Here is a 13,134-nt window from a genome sequence, read left to right on the forward strand (position 1 = left end):
TACCTCCAATTCAACTCGGATAAGCGCACCTATATTTTCACATGTGCCCCTTTACCTTTCTAATAAATAAGTGCCCTTTTTCCCAATGAAAAGTTGCCCACATTAAAAAAGCCCCTTCCCTTCTCATAAATGCACCTTTTTATCTCTGGTAAATGACCCTTTTCAGGTACGAGAAGTTACTCCTTTTTACCTCCGATAAATGCCCCTTTAAAATATGATCGGTGCCCATCTTCAGGTGCAATAAGTGCCTCTTTTCACCGATACGTGCCCCTTTTACTTTCTAATAAGGTCCCTAGCCCCTTTTCATAAATACCCTCTTCACCTCTTATAAATGCCCCTACAAAAAATGCACATTTTCATTTATTATAAATGTCCCTTTTTCATTCACATAAAGGCCCCTTTTCATATCTGGTCGTTGCCCATTTTCAGGTGCGATAAGCCTCTTTTCACCTCTGATAATTTCACGTTTAACAATAATACGTGCCACTTTTCCTTTCTAATAAGGAACCTATCCCCTTTTATAAATGCCCCTAACAAAATATGATGGGGGCCCCTTTTCCGTCGACAAATGCCCATTTCCTATTCTCATGACTGATTTTTTTTTTTTATCCCTGGTGAGTGCCTCTTTTTGAAGGTGTAAGAAGTGCCCCATTTTCACCTCTGATAATTACTCTTTGTACTTTGACAAATGGTCCTTTTCTTTCAAGTGATCTATGTGATGAAGTTAATGCAATTGAGATTAGAATATACTTTTTTTGGTGGACAGTTGCTAAAATCGATTTTGATTTATCATTATTGATTTACCAATAGAAGCCATTGGACTTTGGATAAGTGTCCCCTTTTCCACTCATCATTAAACGCGCCCCTAATTTCAAGCGACTAATAGCAATTTCCCCAAAGCTCATGCACTCGCTACGCTCGCACGCATTTGTAGATGATATACTTATGTTACTTCTCAAAGGCCTTTTCGGTCTACCGTTTTGAGAATGTGCTTATTATCTCATAAGGATTAGGTTTTTTCCTCTTTATACGCTCGCAAATAATTTTACAGACCATCACACCCAGCTGCATGGAAAGTATGATGCTTAAGCAATATCTTGTATGGTGTATAAAGTTAAACAAATATTGAAATCATCCCTGAAAATGTATTCATAATGTAGACGTATAAACCAATGTAACAAGGGGGGGGGGGGGAGGGGTTGTGAGCGCTACTTTTTTTTTCCCTTGAAAAATTGAAAATTCGCACCCCCCCCCCCCCTTGGGCGCCAGGGGAGGGGGACCATCTTCCCGAAAAAAGGTAAAATAAATGTGTTTTTACCTGTTTTCCCCCAGGAGAGGGGGCCCGACCCCCTGGATCTGCCACTGGGAATAACGGTACAGGGGAGGGGGGGGGGGGGGCTTGGTAGGCTTGTGGAGAATGTCCTCAATCCCCTTACCCGGAAATTTGCGGGAAAAGAAATAAGAAAATAAAATAAGAAGAATATGTATAGTGAATAATTAGTTAAATAAAGAAAGATAATTCTTTAAAGGCCGTCGCCATGAATGCAAAAACAAATGTCTACTGTAAAAGGCAAAGCCTCCCCCTCCTTTGCGTTCGATTCTTCCTCCCCCCCCCCACCCGCCCCATCACATTCCTCAAATCTGTGGCTCAATATAACCCCAATGCTCGTCCAGAACATTTAAAATAAAATATTGAGCGTCATGGGAGGACCTAGTGTCGATTAGATAACAGTTACAAGTTTGTTATAATCAATGTGTATACAATGTTGCCATGCATGCTTGCTTTCTGTTTGCTTTCTAAGTAATGGTACCTTGTTTGCTCTAACCACGGGTGATAAACTTTCTTCCAATCGATGAGGGGCTTAGAAAGAAGTTTATCGCATACTTATATAGGTTAAGACCCTGGCAGTCTTGTGAGGTCGTGTATTGCTTATTCTTCATTAGCATGATGAACTTAAGTTTTAGGCCGTGAAAAGAGGTAATTTGAATCACATCATAAGCTTTTTTCATTTGAGATGCTTACACGGTGGCAAAAGTTTGTTTCATCAAAAGTAGAGTAGTATTCAAATAAAGATTACAAATAGCTTATGACCACACTGTCCGCATTATCAATGAGGTGTTTTTGTATATAATTAATGTGATAAATAATTAAATTGCAAGTTCCGGGTATTCGATGCATAGCATGTCTTGTGAATAATAAGCATTAAATATGTATTAATCTAATTTGAAAATACCATATTTCAAAAGCAAATTCATGAAAAGGAACATAAACAAATAAGTTTTTGATCGAGAGTACTGCTTTGTGGTGGTTAAACGATATAAGTGGTAAGTAAATGGTGAGAATTAGAGGGGCCCAGTTAAATGATGAGGAACAAAGGAAGATTTTGTGAATAATTTCTTTGGAAACACTCTTCTTTAATTAAGTAAATTCTGTCATCTTACTTAAAATCATCTCTCACCTTCTCATTGCGTGTGTGGGTGTAGGTCCCTCACATTGCGATGTACTCGTCACTTCTTCATTTTACATGATTTAGCTGTTGATCTGTCTCTTCTTTCTCTCTTTAACTTTCTTTCCCTCCATTCATTTAACCACTTCTCTCTCTCTCTCTCTCTCTCTCTCTCTCTCTCTCTCTATCTATCTATTTCCTCTCTCTTTCTACTAATACCCTATAATCACCATTTCTCCTCTCCAACCCAAGTGTTTACTCATTACAAATAGGCAATTCACATTATTTTTCTTTGTGTTATCTGCTTAACTTTATGGTCAAACCACTTTTGAAGTACTCAATCATTATAACATGGACTAAATATACATGTACTTACAATTTATAATTCAATACTTATGTATATAATATATTTATAATAAAGGTATTTCACTATCATTATACCAACAGGAACTAGATTGTGAATAGCATTCATGTAACTATGAAATCATATTTTCCTTTGCAGAAACACATGTTTTTTCAACAGGTTAAGGAGAACAAAGTTTCAGTGCCTTAGGCTTCAATAGACCATGAAGCAGCCAAAAGGTTCCACATGAATGGAAATTTATGACTGGTTTCACCTATTCTTTTAAAGGAATGTGATTGTTAGATTTGATAGGAAATATGATATTTTTGATCAATGAATTCCTGTTCAGTGATTGGTCAACATACTGTAGCATCATGTGACCAAACATAACATTGCTATGATGTATCCGTGACATCATCCATGGTATAGTGCACTATACCATGGATGACGTCATATGCGATCGATCAAGATCAATGTGCTATCGGTCGCAGTGGCGGTACTGTCATCTGCGCTGCTCTCACTGCACTCTACACTACTTCAGTGACAGTTCACATGATTATTATTATTATTATTATTTTCATGACGGTTGGTTTGAAAAATATAAAACAAAAATATCATGCACTATTTCAAGCCATTACCGGTAGTTAAAATTATGGATTCCTGTGCGACAGAAATAATAATAATAATGAACGTTATTTGTATAGCGCATATCACTAACACAAAGAAAGTCCCTATGCGCTTAGAAAAGAAGGAAAAGGGCGGAATAGAAATGAACATTTATGCCTGATACATGAAAATAATTAATTACAACAACAATATGGCACTATTTCCTGCCACCTCGATCCATAATTTCAACTAGAGCCTCTCAGTGCATGGTATATTTGTTTACTATTGTAAATCTGCACTAACAAAACAAATGTTCTGGTAAAATCTTACTTAAATATCAAATAATTTGTCATGTATTTTAACAATTATTGGGAGGTAAGAATTAGTTGCAAGGATATACACCTGTACTATACTTTGGGGGTAAATAATATAAAAAACAAATTCAAGAAAGTTCAGTAATCTTCTTTTTCTCTCATTAGAATCAAACTGCAGTGGATTGAGATGCTATTAATCATGACATGGCATCATTACCGGTCCTTTGCAATCATGAAAAAAACTCACAAATGGAAACTTGTAGAGTGAAACCTGCTTTAGTGACCACCTGTATATAAAGACCACATTTTCCATTTCCCTTGACAATCGTTTCTCATGAAAACCTGTACTAAAGGAACCTGTACATAAAGACCACCTGCCTATAAGACCACATTTCTTGCAACCCTTGAGTGGTCTTTATATACAGGTTTTACTATGAAAGGTACACATTACATGTTAAATGATACAAAAGTATATTGTTCAGATGAGCCTTATCATAAGGTCCTATATTAAACTCCTTCTTACAAGACAAGTATTTGAAGTTTATTATTTTGCAGTTCATCTTGACAGATTAGACTTCCCTCAGTGGTTGTAATGGTTGTTCTTAGGCTCCATGTCAGTCATTTGAATCCACATAAAGATATCTTCAATAGAAATACAAATAACTAGATGAGGTATAAAGCTGTTCTGTCTATAGTATATATCATTCCATATGATCCTGTAATGTTCCAAGTATAACAACTGATTTTCTACAGATAATTCATCTCAGACTTCTCTTTTTTTCTTCTTTATCTACATCTTTCCTATCTCATTATCCTCATCTTTACTTCCTGTCTGTCTCTCTCTCTCATATGATCAGACTTTGCCCCCCCCCCCTGAATGTGATTCAGCTGAAACTCTTACTCTTTCTTTCCGTTTCTTTTTCTGTCTTCAGATCAATCTGTTTCTTAATCTCATCTTAATCCATCTCAACCTTCCTTTACCTCTCATTGACCATTTATATACAACACACAATGTATGAATTTAATTTTCATCTTATTCCTGCTCTTCCATCTGTCATCCTACAGTATCTGTTGCGTCTTGAGCTCCTAATAATCAACCTTTATTTAAATTAAATACCGGTAGATTGTAATGGTAGTCCTCCTGCTCCTCCTTCTCTCGGAGGCGCGATAGCTCAGTCGGTAGAGCAGTGGTCTCGTAATCCGGTAACCAGGGTTCGAAACCAAGTTGATGCGCTAGTGCCCTTTGGTAAGGCATTAATCCTCATTACCAGGTCCCTCGGAGAGGACCTAAAGCCATCGGCCGTCTGGTTGCTTACTAACAAGCATTTCTGCTTTCTTAGCAGTCAGGCAAAAAATAACCACCACCACCACCACCTAATGACTAGTGTGTCTTGATTTCATCATATTCCATTCTAGTCCTTCTCCTGCCCCTCCCGACCCTCCATCTCTTTTATCTGATCTAGCTCTGCTTTGACCTCCTCTAGTCCTTCTCCGGCCCCTCCAGACCCTCTTGACCCTCTATCTCTTTTATCCGATCTAGCTGAGCTTTGACCTCCTCTGGTATCTCGACCTCCCTCAGGTTCTCCATTCTAGTCCTTCTCCTGCCCCTCCTGTTCCTCTATCTCCTGCCTCTCCATCTCTTTCATCTTATCTAGCTGAGCTTTGACCTCCTCTGGTATCTCTACCTCCCTCATGTTCTCCATTCCTGGCTGTGGTTCCTCCATGATGAGAACCTCAATGACCTTACCACATAGACTCTTCACTGTAGCATCCCTCTCCCAATTATAGTACTCCCTCAGGATAACATACGTTCTTTTCTCCTTTACTATACGCCGACCTTCCTTGGTGGAACAAAGCTGGAAAAGAGAAAGAAAAGTCATCGAGTATATCACATATGTTTTTCATAATGAAGGGACTCTATGACTACTCCTGAGTTTCAACATATTGTATATGTGTGTCCACACATAATAATAATAATAATAATAATAATATTCCGCTTATATAGCGCTTAATACAAATATCTCTAAGCGCTTTTACAGCTTACCTCGGTCATTGGACTCAGTGCTTGCTATTCTATTAGCCAATGAATATCAAGTTAACTTCAATACATAATTTTGTGACAATCTCTTTGATAGCTTTAATAAGCATAATCAATACTAGATGTAAATTCCAACTATTTCCAAGACTAATATATTGTACAAGGCCCAGGAGTGAAGAAATAATAGAAGTGACATAATCGAAAGCAAAAGCCTAAATTAATTCCTAATTTCTTGTGTAATGTGTACATAGGAGCAACTGAGTGATACAATATTCTGAGTCATATCCCAATGATTGGAAATGATGCCATGTCTTTGATTGAAAGGTATCATAATCCTCATGAGAATACGTGTTCCCTGTTTCAAGGACATTGATAGAACATCAAGCTTCCTCACTAACAATATGCTTTGATTCAAACGTACTTCTTATAAAATAAGGTTTAAACTTTAATTAGACTACAATATTTGGTTTATAAGATCTACAACAATGGATCAATTGTTATTCATTGACTGAAGAAAACAAATCCTCAATGATTACTTTTTAGGCATAGCAAAACTGCACTAGGAAGTAAGGGGACACATGTATACACCAAATACTTTTTTTTGGGGGGGGGGGGGCGGGATCCTTTTAAGGGGTATGCACACTTAAATATTTTTTTAGTTTAATAATATTTGGGAACTCTTAAACAAAATAAATATCAAGTTTGTTTGCATTTTCGGAGTAGTAAACATTATTTTAATTGAAAAAAAATACAACTTGAGTTAAAGGAGTGCTTACTTGATAGATAGCTTCCAGGAGCATGACACGTATATCAGGATCATCCTCTCTCTTCTTACTCTCCTCAAGATATTGAAGGTCATCTGGTAACCCTTCCATGTCCTCCTCACTCAGCTCCTCAGGACCAGCCAATGGAAGCAACAGATGAGGCAAGATATCCACATGGTCTCCTAGCAACCATTCATGACATGCTGATGGGGTGAAAGGTCAAAGAGATCATGGGATTAAGTACAACCTGAAGCTTTGAAGATAGAATAATAACAATTCATACTTATTTGATGAAGTATAAATACATGTACATTTAGAAGTAGAAGTATGAACCATGATACTCTATAATATCTCAGCACACCTCAGCTTGTAAATGAAAATACACTGTATATATGTAACTGACATCTTTAGCAACAAGTTGTAATTATTGGGGTAATTTAAAACTAAAACACAAAGGGATGACTTGTGAATGTGATAAAGACCTACAGTGGTTTAATTGAAACCTAATGAAGTTGGCTTTTTCCTTTCATTCATATAAACTTTTAATTAATCCTCTAATCATGGCAATAATGTGATACAATTTTCTAAAGCTAAGATCTTACCAGTATCAAAGCAGCAATTCCTCAATACTGTGACCACTCCTCTCCTTCTGACCATTGATAATCTATACTGAGTGAATGGAATCAGTCTCTGAACTACACAGCGCTCTCTGTCCAAGATAAACTCCCTCGCTTCATTCAACTGCGTCAAGTTAGATAATAAGGGTCCAACAAAGTCCAGACTAGAACTCTTCTTGTTGTAACCTTCTATACAAAATGATTCAACCAGTTTGTTCATTCCAACATGGTTCTCCTCATGCTCAAGGATTGTCAAAACTCTTGCTGCTCCAGCCTTGTTTCGAGTTAAGTTATTCAGAATCATGCATGCCTGCCTGGCAAATGGACTCGAAGGGTCAACAATTGTCTGCAGCAAATAAGAAATGTACGACAATTCAAGGGCAAGTTTCTCCGCATAGCTGTCCTCAGATGATAAATTGACGACAATGTGATAAGCCTGCTTTTTGTGTGACTCGTCTATCCCTTCCGAACGGACGAGCTCCCCCAGAGTTTCGGCTACAGGCAAGAGCTGTTTCCCGATGGCAAGCCGCCCGACTCTAGTGGCAGTCGTCCCTTCCACATGTACTAGTGCGGTGTTCCTGATGTCCGGTCTGGTTGTCACCGATAGGAATTGAATCAATTCTTCTATTACTGATGCATCTGCCATCGTGGATGTTAATATTGTATGTCATAAATGTGAGAGAAACAACAAATTTCTTGCATGTGAGCAGTCTAGTCACACGTATACCTTTAGTCACATGTGTGTAAGATAAGGATTATTTCTTAGATTTTTGACAGGAGTTTTATCTTAATCGACAATTCACTGAACGAGCGTATAAGTTCAAAGCACGCCGAGTTGTACAAAAACGACTGCAAAAGTTAGTCTTATCTTTTATTAGCATTTCGTTTCCGGTAGCGTAACTGCAATGATTCAAGTGGAAAATACTTCTTTGTGACTGATTTTGTTACCCATTACTGTGTGTGAAGAATTATTTGAATCACTTTGTGTACTGCATTTGAGTAATGCCAGCATTTAATCACGGTTTTAGAGCTGTTAAGCTCATATTCGGCATTTCAGGCGGGGTTGCGTTTGGAGCAGCTGCAGTTGGATATTCTCGCCGAGAGCGCGATGGATTCCTCCCCACAGCTCTGGCGGCGTGGACTACCAACCACAACCCCAGTGTGAGATGGGATACAAACTGGGATAAGTGAGTCTTCAGTTCTTGAATCGTTCCTAGCTCCTGCTCCCCCCACCCCTCACAAAAAAAAAAGGGGGGGGGGGATAAAAGATAGGTATCTAGAGATAGAAAATCTAATTAGACTTGTTATTTCTTAATTCATTTTTAAAACTTTTTAGTGAAAAAGAGATCCAAGAAAAGGCAAGATTCAGGAACTTAGTACTGGTACTGGTAGGCCTATTTATCTATTTGTCATTAGGATATTTATAAAGAAGATTTAGGAGTAATGAATGAATAGGGGCATTAAGGCATCTAAACAAAGCCCCTCCCCTTTATTTATGGCTTTAAGAAATAATGGTCAATATTCAGTAGTTGACGTCTTAACCCACCTGACTCTTCATGCAATCAGCACAACAAATAAGTAGATAAAAATTTACCTACACACTATGTACAGAAATATAAAGTTCTATAGATCTCAAGTCAGTTTCACATTAAATGAATATTTGGCATTGTGAAGTTTTCTTCATTGAAATTCAGTTTTTCCAAATGTTGAGCTACCAAATCATCAGCCTTACTAGATTCTAGATAACGATAATACTTTTACAAAATGTTAAATGAGTATATTATTCATTTCATTTCCCTACATTTATCCTTTGAAAGATTTGGCTTATTTGAATTTGAAATATTTCTAGAATCTGTATCTTTGATTAATGATTACATGTACCTTGATTTACCATTTCTTTATGAAACGTCCTTTATGCCAGGAGAGATCCAGAAAGCTTGATAAATCCATCTAGGACTGAGGTCGACTCTAAGGATCCAACTACCAAACTTACCGGAGTGAAACCTACAGCAACCAGGCATCTAATCCTCATCAGACATGGGCAGTATAATACAGACGGAATCACTGATGATGAGAGGATACTAACTGCACTTGGTAGGTACTTCTTCTTACTAAGTTAAGCGTATAAGGTTTGTTCAGATATGATGCCACAAAACTGAAGTGTGTGTGATTCGCTTCATAGTATCTTATAACACAGAGACCTTTTTGCCTGCAGTTGTCATTCATTTTCACTGGGAAAAAAATGCAACTGCTTTTTTGCGCAGTTTACTGTTTCATATCTGAACAAGCATTCAGCCTAACTTAGCTTAGGTTTAGAGAAGGAGAGTGGCATGTTCATGTAACAGTCTGTAGAGGGAATCGTTAATGTGGCTCATAGTAGGGGAGGAGTGTGATCTTTATAATACACATCTGTAAACAATTGTATTCAACAGTATAAAAGACCAAACTTTTTGATGTTGATTGATTCAAGTATCCAGGTTGTGTGTCTCTTGAAATTCAAATAGTTAGCTCTGACATTTTGCAGATTCCAAAGATCTTAAATGTACATACATGCCAAATTTTGTGGGATTTTTTTTTTGATGGTGCAATTTACATCCGATTCTTTCAGGATAAATATTATTAAATGTTTCAGGTAGGGAACAAGCTGCAATGACAGGACAGCGTCTGAAGGCACTGAACCATCCCTACACCACCATCATTAACTCCACTATGGCTAGAGCTATAGAGACTGCAGACATCATCAGTGCACAGATACCGGATATACCTCGTGAAACATACTGTGAACTCCTGAGAGAAGGTGCTCCTATCCCTCCTGAACCACCAGTAGGTCATTGGAAACCTGAAGTAAAGGTAAGATCGTGACTGTATCTTCCCTCAATTTTACTTGTCCTTGCATCATTACAAATTCCACTCAAGAAACGTGAATAGAGGTGGGATAGATTTGATGAGAAAACTTCTAGTGTGATTATTGAATTAAAAGTTAAGAGGCAGAAGACAAGAAAGAGTGGGAAAGTGAAGAAGGAGAGTTCAAGGAGATTTATCCATACTGAAACAGAGACTCTATCAACATGTTTATTTTAGGCTCCATTAGTACCTACTTCATGGAAGTTGATTGTCAAAGAGAACTCCAAACTAATGATTTTTAAGCAAGCTTTAATTGCCTCATGTACAGGTACATGTTTGACTGGATGAGGCGACTATGAAGCAAGAATTAATCTACCAATGGTTCTAAACTGTTCAGCTTTGAAATGAGGATTTTTGTAACACAGAGATGTTCTTTTAAAGATTTTTCTTCTCTTTCTAATCTGTTTTTCCTGCTCATTTCATTTCTGTAAATCTCCATCATAACTTCACAACATACATTGTGACCATTTGATGTACGGTATATGTAATCTTTTGGGGTAAAAAATCTGTTGTGAAACTTGTCCTTGTTTAAATCTTTCATTCCCTTGTATTACAACATTACTTTTATGTTTGAGATGTTTGTTGTACATGTTTATGTAATGTATCCCTCTTATGTTTGCATATAAGAGAGAGAGAGAGGGAGGGAGAGAGAGAGAGAGAGAGAGAGAGAGAGAGAGAGAGAGAGAGAGAGGGGAGAGAGAGAGGAGAGAGAGAGGGGAGAGAGAGAGAGAGAGAGTGAGAGAGAGAGAGGGGAGAGAGAGAGAGAGAGAGAGAGTGAGAGAGAGAGAGGGGGAAAGGAAGGTTCCTTCTAGGTTAGTAGCTTATGATATCTTTTAGGATGTTCTTGTGTTGCTAACACTTTTCTATCTGTCTGCTCTGTTCTCCTTTAACACTCCCTTGCATCTTTCTGACCCCTCATCTTGGCCTTCTCTAGCAGTTCTATGAGGATGGAGCTCGTATTGAGGCTGCTTTTAGGAAATACTTTCACAGAGCTGACCCTGCTCAAACCGAGAATAGCTTTGAGGTCATTGTATGTCATGCTAATGTCATCAGATACTTTGTATGCAGGTAAGAAGAGTGTACCTACTTGTGAGTGACTCCATGTGTGTTCACAGATTTTTATGACCTGAATGCTTCATATTTCATTCTTAACACTGGTTGAATTGCAGCAAAACAAGCAGACTTAAATCTGACATCCTAGAGCTCTTCTTCTTGCTCTCGTCCTAGTAAATCGCAAGACTGAATAGAAAACTCAAATCAGTCAATACAAGCAGAAGCTAAAGAAAGAAAGTGTGTTAAAAATTAATGGGCTGTGTTTGGCTTTGGGAAAGTAGATGTAAATCCAGCCATTTAATGACAATGGGCTATAGCAATGCTAGCCAGAATAAGACAAGAGTCCGTACTAGCTCTTTTGTCTAGACTAGAAGCCAATTAATTTATTGACGCTTTGCTCCTTTAGCCTCCGCTTACATTGATTGATTTTGGCTTTCTGTTCATTCTTGCAATGGATCCAATTTTGTAGTACAGGTTGAACATCTAACTTAAACCTAGGATTCAGCAGTATATACAAATACAAATTAACCCTTAAATTAATCTTAAATCCATTTTGCACTGTAATCCTATGATATCCTAGGATAGGATTAACATTCTTTGAGAAATAATTCTTACAGTTTAAAATATCACATAAAAAAACAATGCATTGGAATATATACATGTATGCAACAAATATAGATTTGTATTGATAGATAAATGTATTTTACACAGCACAGATCTATGTTTTATGGTCGATATGTAATAGATTATCTCATATTATTTAATATACATACCGACATTATATTTCAGGTGCTTTTTTATCAAAAGACTAAATATCTGTAATTTGTAGAAATGATTAATGATAGTAACAAACTCTTTTTTTTATTATTTCTTCCATCACAGAGCTATGCAGTTTCCACCCGAGGCATGGCTTCGTATGAGTTTATATCATGGCAGTATAACTTGGGTTTCAATACGCCCCAGTGGACGAGTCTCACTAAGAGCTTTAGGTGATGCAGGATTCATGCCTGCTAACAAGGTCTCCGTTTCATAATACTCATCACTGCCAGGTCAGATACCTTAGGATCTTCATTCGGGTGGTATTCCATATCGTTTGTTCAGAGCCAGAAGAATTTTAATTCTGTAAACATAGGTTTATGCCCTTTTGAATGTTAGATGACATGCCAAGATCATGAGAAACTATTGAAATAATAGCAATTCATTTGTGTGTTCTATATTGTAAAGCATTACTTTTGTATGCTTAGTTGATAGGGAGACTATGCCGTACCAGATTACATGTACAAATAGTAAGTGTATACTTTTTTTGTGTGAATTAAAACAAAAAAACTACCTGAAGTCTTTGGCAGATTTAAGATAAACTCACTGAACGCCATGAATGATACCCATTAGTAGACGCCTGGCATTGAATTACCTCATTTAAAAAGTTGTATGTCAAAAGAAATTAGCCAAAATACTTGCATAAGCTTGATGCTTATCAAATACCAAACCTGCCTATATTGTGACACTGAACTTTATGAAGTATGCCAATTGTGCTTTTAAATGAACAAGAGTACTGGATAGTATTGTGCTCCATATCTCGACACATGTGCATTCATCTCTTTGTATTGTCAAGAATTTGTTCACTTCAAGTTATCAATGCCATGTAGGTATATAAGTAATTACAGTACATCTAATAATCCCTAAAATTTTGTATAGCTTTCTTCAACGTGTAAGAACAATGCTTTCTTCCGTCCTTTCGTAACAAATTTGGTTTCCAATCGATAACTTCAGTAATGTTTGACGGATTTTAATTAAAGACCGTCACCACTACTGGGCCAGAAGAGCCATCGAGGTCACTGTGACAGGTGGCTATCTCATTAACTCAGCTCTCATTTAACATAAGAAAAAGAGGATCATGGATCAGTTTTTTATATAGAGGGAGCAAGTAGCTACAAGTATGGCAGTGTGCCTTTAAATTTGATATGAAGGTACATGATATCAAAATACAGGCTAAGTTTGATTTCGGCATAGGGTATGTAGGTCAAAGGTCATAGCTCATTAAATATGCG

At 37.3% G+C, this 13,134-nt stretch overlaps 2 protein-coding genes across 3 annotated transcripts; one reads left to right on the plus strand and one right to left on the minus strand.

Annotated features, from left to right (window-relative positions):
• Window positions 1–4,987: 4,987 nt before the first annotated feature.
• Window positions 4,988–7,900, minus strand: LOC115918848 (protein HGH1 homolog). Its single transcript, XM_030992493.1, has 3 exons — window positions 7,115–7,900; window positions 6,525–6,715; window positions 4,988–5,566 (listed from the first exon to the last, which is right to left on the minus strand). The coding sequence occupies exons 1-3, from the start codon at window positions 7,773–7,775 to the stop codon at window positions 5,300–5,302; spliced, it is 1,119 nt and encodes a 372-aa protein (XP_030848353.1). The 5' UTR covers window positions 7,776–7,900; the 3' UTR covers window positions 4,988–5,299.
• Window positions 7,901–7,981: 81 nt separating this feature from the next.
• LOC588383 (serine/threonine-protein phosphatase PGAM5, mitochondrial) lies at window positions 7,982–12,922 on the plus strand. 2 transcript variants are annotated; one of them, XM_788071.4, is made up of 5 exons: window positions 7,982–8,316; window positions 9,051–9,223; window positions 9,762–9,979; window positions 10,968–11,101; window positions 11,969–12,922. In XM_788071.4, exons 1-5 carry the CDS (start codon window positions 8,132–8,134, stop codon window positions 12,117–12,119), a joined length of 861 nt encoding a protein of 286 aa, XP_793164.1. In that variant the 5' UTR covers window positions 7,982–8,131; the 3' UTR covers window positions 12,120–12,922. The 2 variants fall into 2 exon arrangements, with proteins under 2 accessions (XP_793164.1, XP_011673375.1); XM_011675073.2 differs by having other exon boundaries at window positions 10,971–11,101.
• Window positions 12,923–13,134: the final 212 nt, after the last annotated feature.

This window comes from Strongylocentrotus purpuratus, unplaced genomic scaffold, assembly GCF_000002235.5.
Source record: "Strongylocentrotus purpuratus isolate Spur 01 unplaced genomic scaffold, Spur_5.0 spur5_scaffold_2, whole genome shotgun sequence".
Lineage (NCBI taxonomy): Eukaryota > Metazoa > Echinodermata > Echinoidea > Camarodonta > Strongylocentrotidae > Strongylocentrotus > Strongylocentrotus purpuratus.

Bases quoted from the DNA above. Each gene is read 5' to 3' on its own strand.
- LOC115918848 (XM_030992493.1), bottom strand. From the start codon at position 7,775: ATGGCAGATGCATCAGTAATAGAAGAATTGATTCAATTCCTATCGGTG. The intron at 6,716-7,114 runs GTAAGATCTTAG...TCACCCCATCAG, and splicing joins GAATTGCTGCTTTGATACTG to CATGTCATGAATGGTTGCTA. The intron at 5,567-6,524 runs GTAAGCACTCCT...TCTCTTTTCCAG, and splicing joins TCCTGGAAGCTATCTATCAA to CTTTGTTCCACCAAGGAAGG.
- LOC588383 (XM_788071.4), top strand. From the start codon at position 8,132: ATGCCAGCATTTAATCACGGTTTTAGAGCTGTTAAGCTCATATTCGGC. The intron at 9,224-9,761 runs GTAGGTACTTCT...TAAATGTTTCAG, and splicing joins GAGGATACTAACTGCACTTG to GTAGGGAACAAGCTGCAATG. The intron at 11,102-11,968 runs GTAAGAAGAGTG...CTTCCATCACAG, and splicing joins ATCAGATACTTTGTATGCAG to AGCTATGCAGTTTCCACCCG.